A 26837-nucleotide genomic window follows, 5' to 3' on the forward strand; every position below is an offset into this window, starting at 1 on the left:
ATTGTCGTTTTGTTTAGTATCTATTTGCCTGAAAATTTTGGGTTGACCTCCTCATTGTACCACTTTCGGTGTGTTCAACTTTGGAGGTTTCGCTGCATGTTCTGACTTTGATTGTTCAGGCTTTAAATTGTATAACCACTAGAGGGCAGCATAATCATAACAACAAAAGCTATATTTTGAACGCCACTTTTTGTTGATGATATCCACTACAATAGCTGCCTCTAAAATTCTGCCTTGACCACGATAATAAATAATGTTCAGTGTTGAGTGACACTGCACAGGGGTTTTAAATTGTGCAATTTACTTAAAGGGTTCAAAAAGTATTTATTTAGTACAAATAATGTATTTTTACTCATCTATCCATGCCAGCAACATATCATAGTGACTGATAGAAATTGAATGCTCTTCCATCAGATGAGGATGTAAAATGCGACTTGGCTCAGTAAAGGTTGGGAAACTCTGCAAATGACCACCGGCTGCCAGTTGTTGTGTGTCTAAAAGTGTGTTGATGTGTTCATTCATCGCATTAAAACATGAATTGAACTCATGATAGGCAGCCTAAATAGTGTCAGTTTTCTCTCAACAGCCAAAAGTGAGAGCAGCATCATTTTATCTCATTGTACTCTTTTCAGTCCTGTTGGCTTCCCCGGAGAGCACCAGGAAAACTGAAACCATCACCACGCTTATTGGATCAAAACATTACGCCTGCTAAATGTGTATTATTGCATTATTGATCCAACTGTTGCAGATGCACCAGTAAGGCAGGGAGATTACAGTTCACAGTGGAAACGAAAGAGAGAAGGATCAGGTGTCAGATGATGTTTCTCCTTAGTTTTTTCTTTTTTTAATATCTGTGCTTTAGCTTTTACATGCCATATATGGGTGCTTATACATGATGTGGAAGGGGGATTACTTACAGAGAAACATTGGAAAGAAGAACCGAAAGAGGTAAAAGGTGTGTCTTCCTCATTTACAAGAAACAGGAAAAAGGAAACAGTGTCAGGGTCACAAAGTGGTAGCAAGAACAAATCAGTAAGGAAAATTTCAGTTATTTATCAAAGCTGCCTATACAAAGTGTACAGCTTATCTATTTTTAACTACAGAGCCTGTGGTTACGCATACTCCCTTCCTGTCTAATACTGATGTTCGTTCTCAATGCTTTCTGTAAAACAATTACAGTTATTAATGGGCCAACGTGCCACAAAAATGAACAAAAAGAAACCTGTGAGCTGTGTCATACTGGGTGGGAAACAATGGAAAAAAAAAAGGGCAGAACCTGGACTGCGGTGATAAGCAAACAGAGGTGATGACCGCCCATGCAAGAGTAACATGTTCACATTATCTCTGTGTGGCTGCAGATGTTGGCGCAGCACCAGCAGGATGAGAGCTTGCCACTGAGGCTTGTGTAGTCAAATACTGTAGGCTTATCTAGCAAATTGGACAGGAGATCACTGGATATTTATCACAGAAAAGCAGCTATGGTGACACTTGACATCAGGGCGCTGACGACGCCCGTGGGCATCGTGCGGATTGTGGAGGTGATCCTAACCTGCATCTCCTTCAGCCTGGCGGCATCGGTGGCCAGCTCAAAGGACTCCTTCTGGACATTGTGCTTGTTCACCTGGTGTTTCTGCTTCGTCGTCACCATCCTCATACTCTTACTGGAGTTCCTTAGTCTCAGCTCCAAGCTGCCAATTTCCTGGGATGACTTCACCACTGCCTTTGCCATGTTGGCCACGCTCATGGTAGAGGTCCTTTTTTTTCCCCTGCATGTCTTATTCATATCTGTTTTTATCACCAGTGGAGCCTGCTGGTCACTTGTTGCATGCTACTGGTCAGGTATACAGTAGTATAGTAACACTACTATTGACTATCAATTTTACCACAAAATTCAACCTTAATACAAGTTTAGTCCAATGTATGTAAGGTCTAGAATGTGTTGTCCAACCAATAATACCTCTTAAACACATCTTTAGTTTACGTCAGTGATAGCTGAGCAGGGTGTCGGGGAACACTCGTGTGCCTGGAAATTCACCAATTTCACCTGATTTGCCCGAAAATGATCATTTATTAATTAGAAATACATCTTTGTTCATTTATCTGTCCCAGTGATGTATAGCGACAGGCAGAACAATTATTTGGTGTTCTATTCGATGCAAGAACATATAATAAACCTCCGTTTCCTGGTTGTTGCCATTCATACGACAGAATAACTCCTGGCTTCCTGCAAGTTGTGTTCAAGGAGTTTTCACACTTTTACATTTGTGAGTAAATTGAGACATGATCATTATTATTTTAGTATTCCTATTTTTTGGGACGTTTTTGCGTGGTTTGTGGTGTGCCATGAGATTTTTTCTTTTTTCTTTTTTTAAATGTAAAATGGCTGCCTTGGTCCAGTAAAGGTTGGGGGGGAAACTGGTTTAGGTGACATTGAAAATAATGATTGATTTTGTGGGGCTTCCTCTCTAGGTTTGAACTCCTTTTTATTTAAAAAAGATTTCCAGTATGGCAATTATACTGCGTTGCAGACAATGATTTGACTATCCCAAAAATACCGCTTGATTCTCGTAGCATTACGAGTTTTTTACTCCTTCGCAAAACATTTCCAGCCATAAAGCTGCATTGGTTGAGAAGCGGACGAAGGTGACAACGGTACAAGAAAAGTGTGAAGACACTCCCTACAGACGCAACCCTTAAAACTGCATAGTAGCTCGCTTGCGTGCCATTCTCTCATAATTCAGTGACCAGTGAATGCTGAATATCCAGTAAAGACCTTGAGCAAATCAACGTGATGACATCATAAAAAAAAAAAAGCATTTGAGAAAATAAAACTGCTTTGACACTATGAAGCGCTAACACAACTCGAAAAGGCTGTTCCGCCAATGGTCCTACCATGCTCATCACAAACCATTGTACTATGAAAATGATTTGAGAGCTGTTATTTTAACATAAATTTACAACATACAGTGTTTACTGATTTTGAAATGTTTTCTTTTTTTCAGGTGCTGAGCGCATCCATCATTTTCGCCAACTACTTCACTTGCTCTTCATGTTCCGAACTGATCGCCGCTTGTGTGACTTCCTTTCTGGCCTTCATCTTGTACGCCACTGAGGTTGGCTTGACCCGGGCCAGACCCGGAGAAATCAGTGGATTTCTTTCCACAGTCCCAGGTCTCCTGAAGGTGCTCGAGGCCTACGTGGCCTGCATCATCTTCGTGTGCTTGCAGTATGTCCCGTACAAATATTTCCCAGGGCTCCAGTGGTGTGTGGCCGTCTACTCCATTTGCTTCATTTTCGCGCTCCTCGTCATCATTTTTACCATCGGCCGACTTCTGTCCCTCTTTCCAGCACCTTTTGACAAAGTTCTTATTGTGTGCAACGTGTTGGCTGTTTTGATGTACATCACTGCTATGGTCATATGGCCCTATTACAGTTTAAAGGATAATCCCAGACCAAGCACCTGCAATCAGTTTCCACATTTGTGTCTGTGGAATTTGTTGGTGGTCATCACTTTTATGACTTGTTTCAACCTTATTGCTTACATCGTTGACACATTTTATTCCTTCCGTCTGGTCTTCTTCATGAGTAGAACCTAATGTCTAGTTTTTACTTCAAGATTGGAAACATGTAATGCACAGCCTACTGTGTACCACATGTGAAACAATTCCTGGGAATGTCAAGTGAATTATATGAAGTCCAAAATTATCTAATTTCGAGTGATGTCCAATTCACATATCTTGACATATTCTCCATTTTTTGATGCAGTGTTGTTACCTGTTGGCGCTTTCACTTTATGCCACAAACTCATTCATTGATGTGCTATGAATGTTAGCATGATGTGACATATGCTTCAAATGAATAAAAAGATTTTTGTGCACGTGTCAAATTACCCGACTGTTTAAGCACATCAGTTAATAATGACAGGCATGACTCTTATTTATGAAATGGTTAAACATAACGCGACCCACCCTTCACCTTTCAAAGTCTGCTTGCGTGGGTGTGTTGCGGATGTGCATACCATGAAGCAAACATGGCATTCATGGATTTCGCCACTCCAGTCTCAATAGGAGGGAGCTGTAAAAACAATACATTTTTGTTGAGTTGCCTCGCTTTTTACAATACATTTGAACACTTAAAAGATGTACAGATTTTATTTAGTGTATATTCAGGCTTGCAATAAAGTGAGTGAGTGAATAAAAAAATAATAATAATCGTTCACCACATCAACAGAAGTCAAGTACATTCTGGTGTAAATAGGCTTATCACAGTCAAAAGCTGCAATCAAGAGACACTTTCATGAATGTAAATGGATGAGGTTTATAACATGGTTCAAACTACTGGTAACATTCATGTCATTAAAGGCCACATTAGACAAATATATATAGAGAGAGAGATTTTCAACTAAAAACTAAACTAAAGAAAAGTATGGAGAAGGAAAGTGAGTAGTTTGTGAGGCAAAACTATCACGTCAACATCCAAACATGGTAGTATTATGGCATGTATGGCTCTCCATATATGTCACATTTAGACATATATGGAGACTAAGCAACTCAAGATTTTGAAGGTTTTGAAGGCAAAGAAATCAAATAAAGACTAATTGATTTCTTTGCCTTCAAAACCTTCAAAATCTTGAGTTGCTTAGTGGCAAAGTCAGTGGCCTGATCTCAACCGGATAAAGTTTTGACTTGCGGAAGATAGCAGTGAAGGAAGCAAAAACCACCAAAAAAAACAGGAAGTGAAAGTAGCTGCTGTAAAGGCCTGAAAAACTTTTTTTATTATTATTATTATGATTTATAGAATCTTTATTTATCCATTGAGAATAAACTGGCAGAGTAAAACACAGCAAAATAAAAGTAAATGCAAATACATAGGCAACAAAGTGTAGAGTGTAATACAGTTCCATAATACATTACATTACAGCAAAGGTGAATTAAAGGTTCGAAACACAGGTGCAGCGATCATGTACAGTATCCCCCCACTAACGTTTTAAATGGTTATACTGGAATGAACGAGGTGAGTTTTGTTATTTGTTGCAGTGAGGACTTTGGGAGCAAAGAAGTTACTAAATCTGTGGGATCAGAGAGTGCGCGTGGTGGCATGGACGGTGAGCAGAGAGCAAAGATAGGGTGGGGTCTTGGCAGTGAGTGTTTTATAGAGAAACACGCGAACCAGCGAATTTGTCTTCATGAGAGTGAAGAAGGCCAATCAACCAGCGAGTAGCGTTCACAATGGTGCACTGTTAGACATTTCATAGGGTCTTTACAGTAACTGTAAAATGTCATTTTGCCATTAGATTGCTGGCAACCTGAATGACAGTAACCTACTGACAGCAATGTTGTCAGTAAGTTACTGATGATGCAGCGCCTTTAAGATCTTCCAGCTAAACCATGACATACATGACCTTAGTGACACTACATCAATACCTCTCCATTAATAATTCATATTTGATCCGTTTGTATTATTAATTAGGGACTACATTTATGGTATCACAAAGTTGGTAGCCGAATATGAAAATACAGAGTACTGTTATTTTCTTGTGATCCAGCCATAATACAGGCAGAAGGTGCAAATATTTAGCACAGGTCCGCACTGTCCTGAGCGCCATTCGAGTTGTTCGTGTGAATGCTTTCCTCTCAGCATTCGCACAATCCAGGTTGAGATAGGAGTCATTTTTCATGTTCAGGAGCACACAGACCAACTATGTTCAAGATAAGCCTCTGATTGAGGCTACAAGAGCAAAGTTCAGTGTGAGTGTATCTCGATGTGGCCTTGATAACAATCAGCGCAGGTCCAATCAGCAAAAGGCCATAAAGTGCACAGTTAAGCCAAGGATGCTGTGTTTGACTACACACCCTGACTTTTGGTTTTAAATGACATACATCGTGTTTCTTGCCGACAAGGATTTCTTCAACAGGATCTCTTTTGGTGGGCATTCCAGAGCAAAGACAGGAAATAAGTAGAGAAGATTTGTGAGAGGACAATTTTGGAGGTCTAAGCTATTTGCCGGACCAGCCATGATCCACGTTGACTTTCACTCTCTCACCCAGCCGGTGGGCATCGTGCGGTTGATGGCCATCATCTTCACATGTATATCTTTTAGCCTGGTGGCATCGGTTGGGTACTTCCCCTCTTCGTTCTGGGCCTGGTGCATGTTTACCTGGTGCTTCTGCTTCTTTTTCACCCTCTTAATCGTCATCCTGGAGGTCACCACCTTGAGCACCAAGTTGCCTTTTGCCTGGGATGACTTCACAACTGCCTTCGCCTTGCTGGCAAGCCTCATGTGCCTGACGGCCTGCGTCATCTACCCGACATTTTTCACCTGCAATATCTGCTACCGACAGATCGGCGCTTCTTTGGTGGCCTGTGCGTGTACCGTGTTGTACGTTCTCGAGGTGAGCCTAACACGGCGTCGGCCGAGCGGGCAAATCCGTGGATTCCTCACCACGTGGCCCGGTATAATGAAGATGCTGGAAACTTTCTTCGCCTGTCTCATCTTCACATCTCTTGAGAAAAGTCAGTACGCCAACACCCCCGAACTGCAGTGGTGTGTGGCCGTGTACTCTTTGTGCTTCATCTTAGCCATGCTCATCATCCTGCTCACTGTTGGACAGGTGACCTCGCTACTCCCATTCTTTGAGAAGATAGTTATCGTCTATGACATTTTAGCAGCAGTGATGTACATGACAGCTATGGTTATCTGGCCACTTTATAGTTTCCGAAACAATCAGAGACCGATACACTGCGGCTACTTGTGTTCATGGGATAAACTGGGGATGGTCACTTTCATGACAATTCTCAACTTCTGTGTTTACATCGTGGACTCCGTCTACTCTATATGGCTCGTGTTTTGTTTCAGCAGGGAGTGAAGCTGTTGTTAAAAACTGAAAAATGGCGTCCGGTGTTTGACTCATTGTGTACACACAACTTTTAGATAAGGTATTGTACAGTACAGTAGAATGTGTGTTGTCTCTTTTAAGAATGCTATGTTAATGTATATTTAAAGAGCTGGAGTACAGTTAATGATTAAAACTGTATTACAGCCTTCAGTTGAGAAATAAATAGCCCATAGAACTTTGGATCCTGATTCAATGAAAGGGATCAAGCAGCGCAGGTAATAATCTTTCGCTTTTCACGTCACTTTATTACCATTATAAACCACTACCTTACTATGATTATGGGTGTGACATTAGATTACAATTTTCCTTTTCTGGTTTCAAGAAAGAGCAACAGAAGGCAATATAAGTACACCCTACACACTGAGACAGTAACAGATGTGTTAGAAAGCCTTAAAATGTATTTCAGAATTCAGAATTTCATCAGCAACTTTTACTAGATTTGTCAACATGCAGACACAAAAAATAATAATAATTTCTTAACAAACTCAATTGGAAGATTTAGCAATGGTGAAATAAATTGAAAACACTACTGACAGAAAATATTCAAATTCAAAAGAATTCCATAATTAGTCTTTCTTTTCAGAGAGCTATACTACAGCACTCATTTAGTGTGTGGACCCCTAGTGGTCCGTGGTGTAATTGCAAGGGGTCCGTGAAAATAAAATACCTTTTTAAAAAGATCATATGACATTTATAGAGATGGGATGTTTTTGCTCAAGTGTGAGTGAGACCTGTATCTACCAAAACTACAGAGGGTACAGGACTTTTTTTCCCTCTCTGGTTCCATCTGTTTCAATTCAGGCAATTTTAATAAGGTGTCTCACCCCCATTTGCAATGTTGAAGTCAGGGGGTCCTCAGGGTCAGTTGCAGGGGGTCCCGGACCCTAAACTGTTGAGAGCCACTGCTCTAGCGGTTCTAGTTTTGTCTGCTTTTAGTTTGAGGTCGAGAAACGCTTTACATTTGTCAAACTATTGCAAATGACAATGTGTGAAGTGCCTGCAAAGTCTTAAAAGGTTGGAAGATAATCATAAAATGTACCCATATGACTTGTGATTCCAGTGGACTGAAATGTAGTTAGCCATTCAACTTTGCTAACAACTAAAACACATTTTTAAAAAAACATCCTTTTCCCTCTCCATGTTCACAATATAGGTGGTCATTCCCCCATCCTGCATCTCTTCTACAAGGGGCCAGAACCATTTCATGAGGCTTTTTTAAAATGAATATTTTGGGGAGCATTTGCCACACCACATTCGAAGCTGCCTTGTACGGCTGCACATAGGGCCATAGTCTCCCGTCTGTGCTTTGCTTGCACGCTGTCAAGGTGCGCCCATTCTCCCGCAAATGACTTCTGACATTCTCCCCCCCGAATATGTGCGCAACCGCCCGTGACTCATCGAAGTCTCAGGGAGGGAGGCCACATCTGGCAAGTGGAGTTTCCCGGAGACGTGTTTTTGCCATAGAAATCCATTTGGAAAATATGTACACTTTAAATGTAAAATTAACCCCCATAGCAGATATGATTCTTGGAAGGAGCATCTGTATTTGTATTCTCTAATCTCTATTAAATAAATACTGTACAATATATGCAGGACAGTACAAATTTCGAGGTTGCTTTATGACTGGATGGAACCGGCAGAAATAGAAAGGTACTTTAGAGAAAGAGGGTCTCGGAGCCAGATGAGACAATAATTCCCAAGGGGAAGATAAAAACATTTAAATAATGTTCACTATATTTTGCTATGGGTTCAGGTCATTTCCACTGCCATCCTGTTGTGGGCATAGCAAGTTAATTAGTCAAGAAACCAGATTCCATCATGATTCACAACAGAATAGAACCACAACATCAAAAAAGAGTACATTTATATATATATATACATATATATATATCAGATCCTCAGACTCATCCTCAAGCTTTTCTGCTACCTTGCAACACAATCTCTGGAGTGGCATTTAAGTGAACCTGGGTCAAATGGAACAACTCAAGCGAGGATTCTTTTTTTTCTTTCACTTTTTCTTCTTGTAGTCTTGTAGTCTGCCAGTGAGGCATGTTGGAGTCAATAGTCTTTGCAGGGTAGAGAGATCCGCTGTGATTCGGATTGCACAAGGGACCCTCTGATGTCACGTTCTAAGTTATATGGAGGATGATGGATTTAACACGGAACTCCACTATGGCAGAAAGATACTAAATGTCAATGAAATCAAATGACATTCGTCACATGCTGTGATCTGAAGACTCCGATGACGAGGTCGGGCCAGGCTTGCTGAAATGATCGCCAGTGATGTGTTTTGCCGCTCTCTTGATCTTTATTGTAAATGAGAGGAATTTCCATGACAGTTCCATGTAATAGGCCAACTATGATCAAAAATAAATAAAGCAACAAAAACAAATCGGCAGCCTGGGCAGTTGGTCAAATATTTGCAGCCTGTAGCACACCTGGCTCCACGATGCATTATTGAGCCTCTTTTACCCTTAAGGGCCACCATACTGTGGTTGCAGCCCGTGTTTGACAACATCAAAGTCAACTAAACAAGAAAATGTTTTTTTTTTTTTTTTTGTTTGTTTTAAATAACAGTGCTACAGGAGAATCTCTACTATAAAACACTTTAAACCTCAATAATTTTGGAGTGCCACCTAATTATTAACCCTTCATGAGGCTTTGATTTTTGTGTTGGCTTTTTGTAAAACAAAGAGGTTGACAAGAAAAAAAGAAGAACGTGAGACAAGAAGAATATCATCAATCAGAAGTTTCCGTGAAGTCGGCGTTTTCTTTTAAAGCAGGGGTGTCAAACTCATTTTTGTCACGGGCCACATTGTAATTACGGCTTCCCTCGGAGGGCCGTTATGACTGTGAACCCATATAAAATATTGTCTCATATAATCACATATACACAACAAATTGATGGATAACTAGTTTTAAAATCAGAAGCCAATAAAAACAATTTATTATTATAGGTGGAACGGTGGGCGACTGGTTGGAGCGTCCTCACAGTTCTGGGGACCGGGGTTCAATCCCCGGCCCCGCCTGTGTAGAGTTTGCATGTTCTCCCCGTGCCTGCGTGGGTTTTCTCCGGGCACTCCGGTTTCCTCCCACATCCCAAAAACATGCATGGTAGGTAAATTGATGACTCTAAATTGCCCGTAGGTGTGAATGTGAGTGCGAATGGTTGTTTGTTTCTGTGTGCCCTGCGATTGGCTGGCAACCAGTTCAGGGTGTACCCCGCCTCCTGCCCGATGATAGCTGGGATAGGCTCCAGCACGCCCGCGACCCTAGTGAGGAGAAGCGGCTCAGAAAATGGATGGATGGATATTATTACATTTATTTCAAAAAGGTGATTGGTGACATAAAATGCTTGCACTATCTCAGCATTATACAAGACACCAATTTTAGTATTTTCACAAGAAACATGAAGTCGACACACATGATTTGCTTTCGCGGGCCACATAATATGATGTTGCGGGCCGGATCTGGCCCCCGGGCCACCGTTTGACACTTGTGTTTTAAAGGGCCATTAAATTAACCGTGTGGATGACTGAGAAGAAGTGTTGCATTTTTAAGTCATATTTAGTTTTGACTTCCTATTTTGTTTGTGTTGGCTTGACACAACTGTCAGTGGGAGTCGGTATGAACCATCTTTTAAGCATCGAGTCTACCGTTCGATCTCCCAAGCTAAGCTCCTTACCGAAATGACGGGCAAATGATCTGTTTTTCTTTTTTCTTTTTCAGCTTCACACTACTACAGACTCCATCTATAATGAGGATGCCCTTTAGGGCTATTCATGCCAAGTTACATCAGCCCTGCTTCCATTGAAACTTGGCTTTTGTGTTGTGTTGTAATTATGGTCTTTTAAAATCATAACAATGACCTTTACTTGTAGCACATCACCAGGCCAATCAGCACAGATTTTCCACCCCAGAGCAACCTGCCAAAATGCATATCCAAACACATTTTTGTCACACAGGTCCACTACCATGGCATTCAATAATGAAGAGAATGATAGGGCATCCCCAAGGGCACCTTATTCAGCAGGGGAAGTGACACCTCTGCAGCAATTAGGCCCAACAACCATATTTTGGCATTTGGGTCACAGTGGGTTTCCAGCCTGCCATCAATCTACCATTTGTTACAACTTTGCAAAAACTTGCAACAAACACATCACCTCACTTTTATTTTTTATTTTTTTTACTTTTTCAATCATTTCTGGTCCAATTGAGCTTGTCCTGTTTTGAAGCCGGTGATTCAACTGAGTCTCAACCCCCTCTGGAGCCTTGTGAGGATGTTGTGAAAGTGTGAGGGGGTAGGGGAAATCAATAAAAGCTTACAAATGGCATTGTGGTTATCCTTCCTTTTCAGTGCCCACAAGCAAAACAAATGAAGCTGGTTGAATGAGGCACTCACTGGATTCTTGTAAAACCCGTGAATATATTATTTTGTTTATTACTGTTTGTGTGTTTTCCATCATTAATTATGAAGGGTGAAGTACACCCTGGATTACAGTAATCCCCAGTCAATCCAGGGCTATAAATAACAATAATCTTTCTGTGTTATAAGAATTATTTAATGAAGGAAAAGTGTCATACCAGAGCGATGATCCTGAACTCAGCAGGCAGCACGGTTAAAATCACACTGACACCATGACCTCTGCAAGAGATAAATGCTATTTCAATGTGTTGTACTAGAAGAGGCTAAGAAAAAAAATAATAATAATAGTGCCAAATTTGGTCATTTTGGCTCTTGGAGCTCCCAAATTGACTTGTCTAAAGCCCTTCCAACAATTTATTAAAATTGTGAGCATGTATGTACTGTATTCTTTTGTAGCCAAAATGACACACGTATCGGAGTGCAGGTGTTGTAAAAATAAAAAAATAAAAATTTTTAATGTGTAGGTGTTGGATTTATCTTACCCAACATTATAAAAAATAGACACAAAAGGAATGAAGACGCTGGTTTCTTTTTCTCATGAGGAGGGCGTATGGGAGATTGTTCAGATCACAGCCTCTCAACACGCTCTAAACAATCTCTCCCGTCGCTCCTGCATTTATTTGAAAATAGGAGGGTTTTTCCCAGACATAATGTTCTAAACAATAAGACACAACACAAAACATTGGACCAACACCTGTCACGTCCCCGACCACATCCGATCACGTCCTTGGTCCAGGCGCCCTTCCATCGGATGATGCTGAGTCATCTTTTCGAAGGCGAGACATCTAAAATCGTCCATAATACTAATGCAAGCTAAGCAAATAAATGATAACTTCTAGAATATATTTGACAGTAGGTATCGTGAAGCTAATTATTAAACTGGTGCTAGAAAGTGGTAAAGGCAGTCTAAGTCTATTGCAGCAATTTATTTCAGAATTGGGAACACACTGTTTTTAAGGTCACATGCATTCAAATTTATAGAACCGGTCAAACGTAAAACTGCATTATTCATGTACAACACGGGAAATAATTCACTTCCTGGCAACATTCGAAAAATGTTTTTGACAAGGAGTGGGGTTATGAGTTAAGCGGTAAATTGAATTTGAAGAAAAAAAAAAAACTTTTTGTGTACAGGGTTGTGGAGTGGACTGGGTAAGGAACTGAAACAGCGCAAATATTATTTGATTCAAAAAAATGACAAAAAGAAGCAATCTTTGAAGGGTATATGGAAGAGGAAAACTTCTTTTGGGCTATGTGTTGTAATTTCTTTGTAAAACTAGGGGGTTACGATTTGAATACACTTGGATTGCTATTCCTTTTATGGAGGAAACAAAGTAGGTAAACATTTGTACATATGCGTTGTACTTAATTGTCAACATTGGAATAATTCGGCAACTGATAGAAGAAATGTAATATTATATGGAGGTATGGGTATATAACGTTTTACTTCTTTCGATTCATTTTCGACACCTACATTTATTACCGTTACCTTATCTTATTTAAATATTTCGTTTGGAAACAAACTAAATCATTAATTCATTCAGTCATTCATTTAACTATTGGCTTTAAATTGCATTGCTGTGAAGAGGTTAGATGTGCTGAGTGAATATATCTCTTTGAGAGCTTCCCGCACCGGTTGGCCGAGATATAATCCAAATGAGCCATATCATCACCCACTATGTGCTGTTCAGCAATACACATGCGTGCGGGGCGAGTTTCTATACACAGCTGTGTGTTTACTTACAACCTGGTCCCAACTTGGGACCAGCCAAACAGGTCCTTTCAAACGACGTCAGCAACTGACCATTGTGAACAAAACACCATACATACAGTATGCTTCCGATGGAAAATACAGAAACTAAAATCCAAATTGCAGTTATCTTCCTAAACCTTTCACCACACTCGTCCAAATCGTATCCCTCCAACCAAAGCAGCCGCAACGTTGCTCTCCATCACATCACACACGCACACACTCATAGTTACAGTTATTAATAGTATGTTTATTTCTAGACGTTGTATAAGCTACATAGAAATCTGTGCTTTTTTCACTGCTGGGCTCTGATGGTAGATACCCCCACCCATGGGTGGGACTTTCACATCAGAAGGAGGTGTGACATTTTCCTCACATAAATACTGACCGGGCATCCATCCTTGACACGTTTCCAACAAGGTGTCAGCGCAGGAGTGAAGCTTCCGACCCAAGCCGCAGAAGGCAAACTTCACCGTCAAAGAACGTGCTGACATCCACAAAGATGACTCTTCAAAGTGACGAGGAAACCGAGCTGGAAAGCTCTTCTTTCTGACCCTAAAAATTCCAACACATCTTTCGATGCTGAGAGAGCGCAGCATCACTCCAGACGATGGTGGTGCAGAGAAGATGAAACTCACGGTAAGAAACAGGTAGGATAAGTCCCATCCTCACCACTCACTATACAACACAAACAGGAATAATTCTGCAGTAAGTCCAGTTCTAGCAACGCTGCTTTATAATACTGTAACGGAAATTGTGGGATTTAATGTAAGGATTCCCAAACTACAGTGCAGACATGAGATTAACGGTGTATAATTGTGATGCAGTATAATGATTATACAAAATAATAAGATTAAATATGAACATTTCCTCAAATTATATTTGTACCTAAAATGAACAATTGTAATGCAAATACAATTGAAATACTATGTTTAGATTTTTCTTAGTGAGTACTCGGATGTTTAATGGGGTTTGTAGCTTGAAAAGTTTGACAAAGGCTTCATGAATGTATCCCATTGGGCTACATATTGGGTAGTTGTGTTTTTTCATAGTTCTGTGTCAAGCGTATAAAAGCAGTACATTTACAATATACGAAATATCTGAAGTTTTATTGTGAGAATTCCCTATAGAAGTGTTGATTGCATTTAATTGGAATTTTTCGAGACAAACATGACCGCAGGCCAAATGAAGATGTAGTCACATGGACAATAATGCCCTAAAAATGACTAATTGCTAGCCCAAGATGTCAAGCAGTAAGTAGCCTGAAGCAAACATGGTGTTTGTTTGCTCAACAACACACTGCGGGCTGCACGTCACGTCTCTTGTTTTGGAACGCGGTTCACTGAATCTTTACATCAAACCAGTTACTGTATTTGTGCAACATGTTTCAACAGCCCCAGGCTGCAAGCTAGCACTTGTCAAATTAGTGTAGGTCCTACGTGGTGAGTATCAATGCAATTCAAGACCATTCCTTAAAGATTATGTCAGCACATACTCACAAAATAAGTATATTCTTTTCAAATTCACACGGGCATCCGATATACCGTAAATATAGTAAATTCATGAAACTATGAAAACTTATATATAAATATGACTGAGTAAAAAAAATTGGCATAATAATTTTTGGGTCAAAATTTCAAGACATGTTTACCCTACATATTTGTAATACCATGTACAGTACAAAGTGCCATAATCAACTTTTGCCAAAGTATTCAGAAGCTAATTAAAATCAGAGAGTTGTTATGGCTTGTCTATAAAAAATCCAAAGACGAGAACAAACATAAATTTATGAACCTGAATTGGAAATGTGTGAATCACTCGCTGTTTATAAAAAGAGGTTTAAAAATCAAGTATTAAAAAAATAATAATAACTCGCATATAAACATGACAAACTGCAGAAATGTCAGAAAATATAGATGTGTATAAATATGTATGCAGGAGTACAACGGGGCGGCACGGTGGACCGACTGGTTAGAGCGTCTGCCTCACAGTTCTGAGGACCCGGGTTCAATCCCCGGCCCCGCCTGTGTGGAGTTTGCATGTTCTCCCCGTGCCTGCGTGGGTTTTCTCCGGGCACTCCAGTTTCCTCCCACATCCCAAAAACATGAATTCATTGGAGACTCTAAATTGCCCGTAGGTGTGAATGTGAGTGCGAATGGTTGTTTGTTTGTATGTGCCCTGCGATTGGCTGGCAACCAGTTCAGGGTGTCTTTGCCCGCCTCCTGCCCGATGATAGCTGGGATAGGCTCCAGCACGCCCGCGACCCTAGTGAGGAGAAGCGGCTCAGAAAATGGATGGATGGATGGATGTTATGTGTTTCAATGTTCAAAAAAATCAATCAATCAATCTGGCTCTACTTGCTTTTGTTGTTTTCCCATTGAGAAGAGCGGGTTTCTAATACCTGGTAAGCCAAGGTTCCAAGCATGCCCAACCGATACGGTAAGGGTGACAAAAAACACTTAAAGACTTAAAGTGAATTTAGAGATTTCTAAATATATTCTACATGGTTGAAGATCATTTTTTAAAACATGCAAAGACCAAGAACTATATAGTTTTGAATTGTGGAGATATTGCATTAAACTATTTTTCACTATTTTCCTGATTTTTGGGTGTGGCTAAAACGGCACCTAGTGACGCAAAATTCTACCACTACAGCGTGCAGCTAGCTAGCAAGCTATGCTTACATCCCGAAAATGCATCTTCCTTGGATGCCACAATTTATGGAACATCTCGGTGTCAGAATTTAACTTCCCAAGTGTTAATGTACTTTGTGTTATTCAGGCTACCATAACACGGAAAAGCATTGTGTGTAACTAGCGGGACGTATGCGCTCAAATCTCTGTCATGTAAGTGTGAGCCACAGGCTGACTGACGTGTGCCGCTGTGTTTAATGAACGCTTGACTTTCGACCCACACATTGACACACAACGAGAGGCTAGCTTGCGAGCTAGCTGGTGGCTAGCGTCTCTCATCGTGGCGCAGAAGCCCCGCGACGACCCGGTGGGATATATTCCAGCCACTTGAGACCTCAATCTGATATATTTTCACGGCTCAACCATGTCGGGATGTGTAGGCATAAGAAAGGTGTGTGGTCTCGGATAGACACTTGACGGTTCAGCAGTGCGTGGTTTCAGCACATTCAGCGGACTTGCAAACAGCGTTTGGGAGCAGAGAGAATGGCTTGATTATTCACGATTTTGATGCCTCATTTTATATACTTTATTTTTTTTTTTTATCATTCCAATTTATCAGCGTTGTTAACAATACTCTTTTCTGTGGTGTGACAAATTTAGAAGACATCCCTTACCCAGATGTCAAGAAGTCAACATAGATGAGCCTCGTTCTCCTCCATGGTTGTTTGTTAGCACATGACTGATGCGCAGCATATGACACAACAGTTTAAGCATATTGTACACAATGATTTCAAATTTGTGACCATCTTTTTTGTTTTTTTTCTTATGAGCTGTCACCAACTATAATCCCTTTGGATAACCCGACATAAAGATGGCCGAATACAATCTCACGTCAGTATCTGAGGGAGTGGACATGTCTTTCCTCCAGACGCACATGACGAGCAACAATACCAGCAGCGTGTCCAATGCGACCGAGCCGCTGCACTTCCGTATGGTCACGGCGGTCGTCTACAGCGTCGTCTTTATTGTGGGTCTCCTGGGCAACTCACTGGCCATCTTCGTGGTGATCCGCTACGCCAAGATGAAGACAGTGACCAATATGTACATCCTCAATTTAGCCGTAGCGGACGAACTCTACATCCTAGGAATCCCCTTCCTAGCCACCAACAGCGTGCTTTACTCTTGGCCCTATGGAGATTTCTTCTGCAAAGTGTGCATGACCGCCGACGCCATGAGCCAGTTCATGTCAACCTTTTGCCTGACGGTGATGAGCATCGATCGGTACCTGGCGGTGGTTCATCCCATCCGCAGCGCACAGTGGAGGAGGCCGCAGGTGGCCAAGATTCTCAGCGGCATGCTGTGGCTTGTGTCTTTTCTGGTCGTGCTGCCCGTCACCATCTACTCGCATGTGCAGGAGGGCCTCAACACCTGCAACATCACGTGGCCCGAGATGCAAAACTGGTGGTCTGTCGTCTTTATCCTCTACACATCCATCCTAGGGTTTTTTGGACCGCTGTTCGTCATCAGCATCTGCTACTTGCTCATTGTCATCAAGGTACACATCTCACTGACATTAGCCGGTGCTTCTCCATTAAGCTTTTAGTTAAATAATCTTCTTCATGTCTCTCCAGGTCAGGTCAGCAGGCGTGCGTGCAGGTGTGACCAAGCGGCGTAAGTCGGAGCGTAAGGTGACACGTATGGTGGTGATCATTGTCCTGGTCTTTGTACTTTGTTGGATGCCCTTCTTCACTACCAACATTGTCAACCTGGTTCACATCATCCCAGAGAACAATGCCACAGCAGCGATCTACTTCTTTTTAGTCATCCTCACCTATGTGAACTCCTGCGCCAACCCAATCCTCTACGGCTTCCTCTCGGACAAATTCAGACAGAGCTTCCAAAAGGTGCTCTGTTTCCACAAACCCAACCTGGTTGCCACTGCAGACCGGAGGAAAGGGCAACAGGCGGCACCCCAGGACACACCAATAGACAACCACGATCTTCTTTCCACAGCCAGGAATCCTAACCACAATGGAAACATGCAGAACATCCAGGTTGGATCTCGTGTCCTTTCCTCCTTTATGAACAAATGCTACAGCAGTCGATATACCTGACAAGCCCTCACCGAACTAACCCATTAAAGCAGTTTGAATCTCGGCTCTGAGATTCCTGTGTGGAGTTTGCGTGTTCTCCCCTGCTTGATTGCGTTTTTCTGCAAGTACTCGGGCTTCCTTCTACATTCCAAAAGCAGGCTACGTTCATTAAAGACTCTAAATTGTCTTTTGGTGTGTGCCTCTCGCCCAAAGTCAGCTGGGATAGGCTCCAGCTTACCTGCGGCCCTAATGAAGAACAAGTGGTATTTGAAATGGGTGCATGAAAAATCCAAAAGCTATTTGTCAAGAAACATACAGCATCATGGGTCATAAGCAGCACAGTACAAATTGACACTAATTTTGTAAAAACCTGCATTTAATCAATAGAATCTATTTCGTAATCAATTATTCCCATGGGAAATAAGCAAAACAGGAAAAAAAAAAAAATGATGCCAGGGTCCAACTATTGGCATTATCAATCTTTACTAATTGTACAGGCAATGTTCTCTGTAACATTCTTAACCGTCTTCAGGTGCAAAAATAAGTCAACCACTGTTACGTTAAAATGTAAAAACAAATAGTTTGCTTACTCATCAGCTTTGATGGCAAGTGACGTGAAGACGAAAGATTACTGGAAGCTGAGTCGCTTCACATAAAGACTAGATGAATTCACTTTAGCATTTTTATCCTGAGTAGCTGTAAGGAAAATACATACATAAATAAATAAATAAATAAATACACACCATTTCCATGGGACAGTCCTTTCATTCCGAAAATGAAAATGCACCACCTCAAAAGAAATTCAAGCTGAAAATCTCCAAACAGTCACAAGTGTAATGGATGTAAGAATTGTGAAGCTGCTGTCAAATAAAGGGTCCTATGTCAAAATGTAATTTGACTTATTGAAATAGCATTTGATTTCAGTAAATATGACCTCCTGATGCTGCAAATTCAAAACATTTACCATTTTCAGTTCCTTAAACCCAGTCAATTGTCCGTGAAACTGTTGTGTGTAATAATTTGGAAGTGTGTATTTTAAGTTTTTTATTTTTAAAAAAAATAAATAAAAATGCTATCATTGTTTAAATACATTTGAATCAAATTCTGACGGTTGATGACTTGAAAATTACGCTGACTGTCATTTGTATCAACTATTTAGAAGAATCTGAGAAAAATATCATTTGGAACGCAGTGTACACTCTTTAAATGTTTAAAAGCCAAAGAAAATGCTAACTTGGTGTCAATACTTTAGATGCTGACTTTGCTGAAGTCTTGGGAAGTTTGCTGAGGCCTTGTGAACTACAGATGTAGTTATCCCTGAAGTTTTGTAATGTGATATTAAAGGCTTCACTGTATTGTAACCCCTGTGTCATTTTTTTTTTTTTTTTAACAGTGCGTCCAGATGGAGGCTCTTGAAAAACCTGACAACGAGCCTTTAACTGCCTTGAATCATCAGTCAGTGCCATGAGAGGGTGCACCACCATTGCCCTGCCAAATGACGGTGGCACCATTTAGCCCTGGAACTCAGACTGACTGTGATTTTCAACAACAAGAACGCTCATCGTGATAGAATTCAACTGTTTGTTATTATTGTATTGATCAGAGATGCTGCATGGATTAAATTCAATTATGGAAAACCTCTGTGAAATACAAAACATGGTCATTTTAAAAATTCAATTAATCTTCAAAGAGTTAAAAATACCTCACATGTCCTTTTTTTTTTTTTTGATATGTGTCGTTATATTTGCTGGAGGAGTCGATAAGGGGAATTAATCCATGACCAAGAGCAGTATTTTTGTTTGATGTTCATTTGTCGTAGTTTTACATGTTAAAGTTTTAGAGAAATATAAGTGTTTCCCCTGCTGCTAGAGCAATAGATAATGATACAGTGTCGCTACAAGATAACCACTATTTTTCGTCAAAATGAAACTCCTCAACTCACTTCAACATAGTTCCTTGGCACCAAGATGCCACAAGATGGTGGAAAAGCATTATTTTTGTCAAAATGAAATGCCTCACTTCACTTCAACATAGATCCTTGGCACTAAGATCCCACAAGATGGTGGAAAAGTGCTATTTTTATGGAAATGAAACTCCTCAGGACACTTCAACATCCATCCATCCATCCATTTTCTGAGCCGCTTCTCCTCACTAGGGTCGCGGGCGTGCTGGAGCCTATCCCAGCTGTCATCGGACAGGAGGCAGGGTACACCCTGAACTGGTTGCCAGCCAATCGCAGGGCACATAGAAACAAACAACCATTCGCGCTCACAGTCATGCCTACGGGCAATTTAGAGTCTCCAATTAATGCATGTTTTTTGGGGTGTGGGAGGAAACCGGAGTGCCCGGAGAAAACCCATACAGGTACGGGGAGAACATGCAAACTCCACACAGGCGGGCCGGGGATTGAACCCGGGTCCTCAGAACTGTGAGGCTGACGCTCTAACCAGTCGGCCACCGACTTTTGATTAAAACTATGTTTGTGCCCTGCTCAAGGCTTAGGTTATGACATTTTGTTTTTTGTCTTATTTTAAAGAGTACAACCTTTGGATTAAAAAAAAAAAACATTCCCAAACAATGCAACTATTATTTAATCTCGTTAATGAATCCGTGCAAAAACAAAATTTCTAATATTCCACATTAAACTGTTTTTTTTTTTTTGGGGGGGGGGGGGGTTTAATATCCAAAAGATATAATAAAGGAGTTGTCATTCTCGTCCCTTTTTCCAGAGTATATGTGATGTCCTCCAATCCCTGTATTGATCTGAAAACAACCAAAATATCAAAATGTCTTGTAACATGCTGTTTTCACTTTTTGGTAGAATGGTTTTATTTTCATTTCCAAAGTGCATTTTCTATAATTTATCACATTGACGTTTTGGTTAATTGGTCTGACATTTTTGTAAACACAATGTAAACTATTGTGTGATGAGCAAATTAATTATGCTGAATTTATTTTTGCATTACATCACTTTTCTTTTTGAAGGACCTGGACTGATTGCTTTTGCATTAAAGTCTTGTTAGAAAGAGTGCTGTAATATAACAATAAACTCTCACAATTCATTCACAATGTTTCCTTTAAGAAATTCTTTACAGGAAAGACCCATGGAACACACATTCAGCCTTTCCTATTGTTCTGTTCTTTTTTTCTCCTTATTTAAAAAAAAACTCCACTGTCTCCCTTTTACATGTCTCATGGCTGCTGTCTTGTTGTATGAGTGCATGAATGCAAATGTTTAAAATCCTTTTGACGGTGAAAGTATAAGTTGTTGAATGATTACAAGTGTAGAACAGGCAAGATGTTTCTCAAAAACTTTATTAATAAAACAAATAAGGGCAACATGTGAATTTATGCCTTTGCTTCAATCTATGACGTGACCCCATATCATGAAGCACAATAATTCATAGTGTGTGAGAATCCTGTCCCCTGACAATTATTATTAAAGGGGCATTGTTTGGCCTAAAGAGTGGTGATGTGCTTTAATTTAATTTGAATGTCTAACCTTTAGTTTATGCTTCCCTCTTGTGGTCATAGTGAAGAACTGCAATATTCAATGGCGCTATTATGTCAAACTTGTCTTTATCGTTGTTGGTCCAAAAAGTACAAAACTGGACGAGAAGCAAAAAATACAAGTAAGCAAATTGAATTGGAAAAAGTGTTTTCCCCCTACCTGATTTCTTTTTTTTTTCGCATGTTTGTCACATTTAAATGTTTCCCATCATCAAACTAATTTAAAAGCTATGATGTTTTTCATCAATGTTGGGACGAGATGATACATCTCAAGGGGTTTATCCTGAGTACAGTTCGATTGTATTGAACGTTTCAGTACAATGCATTTGCATCAAATCTGATTGTTTTTAAAACGTTTATTGAGGTACAGTTTATATTGAACTTTTATGTGCAATACATTTCAATTGAATCATTAGTTTAGTAGTAGATTGTATATTCCTATATTTAAGCGCAGTATTAATGTTCAAACTGCGTGATGTTACAGTGACTTATAAGAATATTAAAAATACATTTTAGGAATGAAATTTCTGTCTCGTGTGTTTGGGCCTAATACACTACTGTATTTTATTGTTTGATAGGATTGTGGTGCTAGAGAGAGAGAGCCAAGTATATATATATTTTTTTTTTTATTATTGTGTGTAAAACGTTTGAGGAGCACTATCGTAATCAAATCTAAAGCTAATCTTGTAAGTGTAGGTTTACTTGGGCCTCTGTGGTTTGTGCCACATAGAGGCGGTGTTGCACTCTGTTGCGTGCACGTTAGTGTCTCGCAACATCAGTCCGGGTCGAGTCGAGGGGGGGGGGGGGCACATTGGCTGTGCAAGTGTAAGCGAGCTGTTGTTGTGCTTCGATGTCGAGGGAAAAGTTGGAGCTCACTAGTGCATGACCATCCGTCATGCTGCATTGGACGCTCTGAGGATCACGTTTTGGAATTGAACGCTCCGCTTGGAATGGTCGCTTATGAAACGACGCACGTATCCTCACTGCGGAGTTTCTTACTTTTGAGGCGCTTTTTTATCATTATTATTATTATTTTATTTTTTTTTTGGAGCTGGTATTGCTCTGACACAGTGGAGAGCGTGCGTAATTGTCAGGTATGTGTCTAGCCCAGTGTTGAACTGGACCACCCTTGCAATTGTTCCAATCAGGTGAACTCTTGCGGAGGGATTTACAAGTACAAGAGGACATGGCGGGTGAGAGGAAACCACGGCTTTGTGTCATGACTAAGGGGGAGCAAGGCTATGGCTTCCACTTGCACGGGGAGAAAGGCAAGACTGGACAGTTCATCCGCAAAGTGGAGCCCGGCTCGTCTGCAGAAGCGGCGGGTTTACGCGCGGGGGACCGGGTGGTTGCGGTGAACGGGGACAACGTGGAGAGAGAGACGCACCACCAGGTATTCACGATGCAGTACGCACCGCCACAAACGGATCTCAAGTCAATATGTCACCCTGTCGCACACCACAATTCACCATTTATAAAGGCACCCATGGAAATAGTTCAAACCTCTTCAAATTACAACCCTAGACAAACGTCATGACATTACCTTTTGTTTTTTTTTTACTTTTGTGGCACACACAAAAAAATAAAGTAGGATCTATTCATGTCATCATGTAAAATATCATTTTACAGCTTGGATATCATTATAGAGTATTTCCTTATATTACACTTTTTATTTATATGATCACTTTTATTTTTTATATTTTTTTATTGATTCTTTAATCACTTATTGGGGGCGTGTAAGACCCAACTGTGACAAACCATCGTATTAATAAAAGTACAATTTAATTATTATTTTTTTTGAACCCATATGCCTTCAGGGGTTGTCAGTTTTGTTCCCAGCCACATCATAGTTAGTTTCCCTCAGAGGGCCGTTATGACTGTGTGTGGAGGGTATAATATTATATATAATGATATATTTTTAACAACAAATTGAATTTGAAATAAGTTGTCATGGAAAATACTGTAGTGGCAAGGAAATATTTTGTATAATGTTAAGAAGGGATTTGGTGAAAACAAATGCTTGTAAAACCAGTTAATGTGAAGATAAACGTGTAATACATTTAAATTGAATGTAATTTTTAATTTAGATTCAATAAATAATACATTCATTATTAATTATTATTCATTAATACAATAATACATTCCTTTTATATCGGTTCAGATTTTCTGCTAAAATAAATGCAAAAACATGAAGTAGATGCCTTTTTTTTTTTTGCTTGAGTGGCCCACATAAAATGATATGGCAGGCCGGATCTACCCCCCCGAGCCTTGGGTTTGACACCGAGTTAGTTACTGAATCCGTAGATTTAAGGCCCACCGGCATATTCATTTTTATACACTTTATAGCGATGTGCAGCAGGCTCACATTGGTCGCATATAACACGACAGACCTCCAAACAAATGAAAGTCGTTATTTGCAAACCTGTTGATCAAGACTGTTGTGCGGAAGCGTCTCGGCAGTCATTCCGGAAAGAAGTGACACTGGTTTATGATGACGGACAGAAATGAGGAAGTGACAACGTAGTCGTGAATTGCCACTCTGCGCTCGGAAGATTACATACTTAGTACTGTAGATAGATCCATATCGAATCCCTGAAGTTTAATCACGTCATTGTAGATTGCTGGTTAAGTCAAAACCCAAACTGTGTAGCTCATGTTTTGTATGTTGCTCACACTGAATATTATGGGGTAAACCCTGCACTGGACACCAGCCAAGGAGGGCACATATCGACAAAGAACCATTCACACTCACATTCACAACTACTTTCACTGGTGTTCAACTCAAGGCCCGAGTGCCAGATCTGGCCCACCGCATAATTTTATGTGGCCCGCAAAAGCAAATCATGTGCATTGATTTGTGTCAACTTCATGTTTCTCACAAAAATACCAAAATTGGAAGTTTTCTTCACTTTTAATAACGTTGAGATAGCGCAAGCATTTTTATTTTCACCAACCCCCCTTCCGAACGACTGGTTAGCACATCTGCCTCACAGTTCTGAGGACGCGGGTTCAAATCCAGCCTCGCCTGTGTGGAGTTTCCATGTTCTCCCTGTGGCTGCGTGGGTTTTCTCTGAGTACTCCAGTACCCCCCCCCTCCAAAAAAACATGCAAACTCTAAACACTCTGTAGGTGTGAATGTGAATCATTGTTTGTCTATATGTGCCCTGCGATTGCCTGGTGACCAGGTCAGGGTGTCCGCCACCTCTCACCCAGAGTCAGCTGATAACTCAAATAACTACTTTCAAAACTAGTTATCCATCACTTTTTGTGTAATAATATGAGGCGATCATATATTTATATGGCTTCACAGTTATAACGGCCCTCCGAGGGAAACCATAACTACAATGTGGCCCACAACAAAAATGAGGTTGACACCTCTGATTTAGTCAATGAACCAAGCATGCATGTTTTTGGAGTGTAGCCTAAGAACCCGGAGAAAACCCACACAAGCACAGGGGAACGTGGGTGACAAAACATTGTATCCCTAAATGTAGAATGGACTTTTAGTTGTTTTATAGGACATTACATACTAAAAATAGACACAATAAAGTGTCAATGCACTTTGTCTCCCATCCTTCAGGTGGTACAGCGGATCAAGGCCTTAGACAATGAGACCAGGTTACTGGTAGTAGACCAGGAGACGCACGAATATTTGCGCAACTTACACCTCACAGCCACAGAAGAGATGGCCATTCCCGGAGAGGAGCCGCCTCCCCCGTTTTCACCCCCAGATCCCTCCAACCCTGCACCGACTTCATTCCCGTCCTCTCCCAACAAGAACAAGCATGAGGATGGGAATAATGGCTCTGACATGCTGCAGTCCATGCTGCACAGGAGTGAGAATTGTCAGGTGCCGAAACACACCAGGAGGCTCCCGTCATTAGCTGTGAAGAAGGTAAACCACACATCCCCACCTTGGATAATCACTGACAGAAATAAAGGGGTACGGTAGTACATATCTCTTATAATGTACCACAGGGTGCAAGTTAGTGGACTCCAAGGTTAGTGTTTGCATGTACAGCTATGTCCACAAACTGTAAAGATCAAGGTTACAGTACATTGGTGGATTTGAAACTGATTCAAACAAACTTTTTTAAACATACTTGAACACACAAAAAATGCAAGCATAAAATGTATGTAAAATTCTGCACATATTGTAGTACGCATCACTATGTTAGATATGTGCCTTTAAGAGGTGGGGTCTTAAATGCGCAATTCTCCTATTTCCCAAGCGAGATAAAGTCGTTAAAATCCTTATTGAGGATTATTATCGAACAAATGAGTCATATCAACGCTTTTACTGTAATTGATAAGAACATTAATCAACATTTAATATATTTGAACCATTTCGACCGCTTTAATATTGACATCTTGATGAAAAGCAGCACTCGTGACACTCTCCACCTCATCTCTACTGCATTCTCCTCGGCTGACACTGACAGCAGTGCTATTGCAACTGGCAAGAGCGTCTGGCTTTTACTGTCCGTTATGCACACTCGGTCTCGCCATGAAAAAGGTTGACCTTTGACTTATTTTTTGTATTTATTTATTTATTTATTTTTTATAAAGTGTTGGTTTTCCTCCCGCCTTCTCTTCTTCATATGACACTGGAGTGACTCCACTTCATTTTCCTTCCACTTCATTTTCCTCATAATGTGCCAACAAGTTTGTTTCATACCTTCTTCCTGAATCGAGTCCGCACTTGCACAGTGAGATGGAATAGTCCATTGCATTAGAGGGGAGTAGGAAGCACCCGAAACGATTATGATAGATTAAGCATTTTGATGTGTTTTTAAGCATGTGAATTAAGACTATAACAATAATAGTTGCTTTAAATCAAAGAAATCTTTATTAATCCATTTTTATGAGACATTTAGAGGTCCCTAGACAACGGCGCAACCCCAAACACCGCCATTAATGTGAGCAACAGAAAACCCAACCATAAACATTCAAAGTCTTCTTACTCAGATAACAGAGATTTAGAGCATCTACGACAGCCCGACAGATTGTAAGTCAAGCACATCAGTTGCCAAAAGAATAGGCTCAGTGGTTGGCTCGGCTCATTTACAAATTATGGTAGTATGCTAGGCGAGCTTTTAGCTGCATCTGCGGGGGAGATATCGTTTTGTGTAATGTTTTGTGTTGGTCATCACAAGCACACGATAGGAGCAGTACGAACACACAAATGCTGAGTTTTTTCCATGTCGTGTAGGGTCTGTCACATTTGAACATCGTTAAAATTGTTATGTGTGTACCCTGCTTTAGTTTACCCATACTCAATTTATGCGCCGCTTTACTACCGGCGAGCTTGTCACGTAATGCATGCAAGTCTTCTCAGTGGCTAGAAGGCTTTTTGAAGGTCTTCAGATGTTGTGTTTGAAGAGGTCAACCATCCAGAAAGTTCAGACACTGTGACCAAAACAGGAAATCTACAGAAATGCATCTTTGTCAAACAGACATTGTTTAATAGCTCCTTGTAGTTGTTTACATCTTGTCGGAGTTACTTGTTCTGAGGTGGAAGACTGCAAT

The 26837-nt window shown here is 40.6% G+C and overlaps 4 protein-coding genes across 6 annotated transcripts in view; all 4 read left to right on the top strand.

The window, feature by feature from the left end:
* The first annotated feature begins 1303 nt into the window (after positions 1-1303).
* On the top strand, positions 1304-3889 carry LOC133465800 (myeloid-associated differentiation marker homolog). The gene is made up of 2 exons (XM_061748892.1): positions 1304-1745; positions 3003-3889. The coding sequence occupies exons 1-2, from the start codon at positions 1479-1481 to the stop codon at positions 3594-3596; spliced, it is 861 nt and encodes a 286-aa protein (XP_061604876.1). The 5' UTR covers positions 1304-1478; the 3' UTR covers positions 3597-3889.
* A 1896-nt stretch (positions 3890-5785) lies between these two features.
* LOC133465804 (myeloid-associated differentiation marker-like) lies at positions 5786-6892 on the top strand. Its single transcript, XM_061748897.1, has one exon. The coding sequence runs from the start codon at positions 6015-6017 to the stop codon at positions 6864-6866; it is 852 nt and encodes a 283-aa protein (XP_061604881.1). The 5' UTR covers positions 5786-6014; the 3' UTR covers positions 6867-6892.
* Positions 6893-13379: 6487 nt separating this feature from the next.
* Positions 13380-20867, top strand: LOC133465803 (somatostatin receptor type 5-like). 2 transcript variants are annotated; one of them, XM_061748896.1, is made up of 4 exons: positions 13380-13711; positions 16536-17260; positions 17337-17759; positions 19192-20867. In XM_061748896.1, the coding sequence occupies exons 2-4, from the start codon at positions 16577-16579 to the stop codon at positions 19264-19266; spliced, it is 1182 nt and encodes a 393-aa protein (XP_061604880.1). In that variant the 5' UTR covers positions 13380-13711; positions 16536-16576; the 3' UTR covers positions 19267-20867. The 2 variants fall into 2 exon arrangements, with proteins under 2 accessions (XP_061604880.1, XP_061604879.1); XM_061748895.1 differs by having other exon boundaries at positions 13384-13722.
* Positions 20868-22124: 1257 nt separating this feature from the next.
* The window catches only part of LOC133465801 (Na(+)/H(+) exchange regulatory cofactor NHE-RF2), a 29189-nt gene continuing 24476 nt past the window's right edge, over positions 22125-26837 (top strand). For both annotated transcript variants that reach the window (XM_061748893.1, XM_061748894.1), the window contains exons 1-2: positions 22125-22701; positions 24889-25203. In XM_061748893.1, coding sequence (XP_061604877.1) covers positions 22495-22701; positions 24889-25203 — 522 coding nt within the window. In that variant the 5' untranslated portion in view covers positions 22125-22494. The remainder of the gene's footprint in view (positions 22702-24888; positions 25204-26837) is intronic.

The sequence above is a fragment of the Phyllopteryx taeniolatus genome, chromosome 16 (genome assembly GCF_024500385.1).
Source record: "Phyllopteryx taeniolatus isolate TA_2022b chromosome 16, UOR_Ptae_1.2, whole genome shotgun sequence".
NCBI classification, from domain to species: Eukaryota; Metazoa; Chordata; class Actinopteri; order Syngnathiformes; family Syngnathidae; genus Phyllopteryx; species Phyllopteryx taeniolatus.

What these genes read in the sequence shown, in the direction of transcription:
- LOC133465800 (XM_061748892.1), top strand. Translation starts at nt 1,479, where the DNA reads ATGGTGACACTTGACATCAGGGCGCTGACGACGCCCGTGGGCATCGTG. An exon ending in CCATGTTGGCCACGCTCATG is followed by an intron (nt 1,746 to 3,002) that starts GTAGAGGTCCTT and finishes TCTTTTTTTCAG; the next exon opens with GTGCTGAGCGCATCCATCAT.
- LOC133465803 (XM_061748896.1), top strand. Translation starts at nt 16,577, where the DNA reads ATGGCCGAATACAATCTCACGTCAGTATCTGAGGGAGTGGACATGTCT. An exon ending in ACTTGCTCATTGTCATCAAG is followed by an intron (nt 17,261 to 17,336) that starts GTACACATCTCA and finishes ATGTCTCTCCAG; the next exon opens with GTCAGGTCAGCAGGCGTGCG. An exon ending in GAAACATGCAGAACATCCAG is followed by an intron (nt 17,760 to 19,191) that starts GTTGGATCTCGT and finishes TTTTTTTAACAG; the next exon opens with TGCGTCCAGATGGAGGCTCT.
- LOC133465804 (XM_061748897.1), top strand. Translation starts at nt 6,015, where the DNA reads ATGATCCACGTTGACTTTCACTCTCTCACCCAGCCGGTGGGCATCGTG.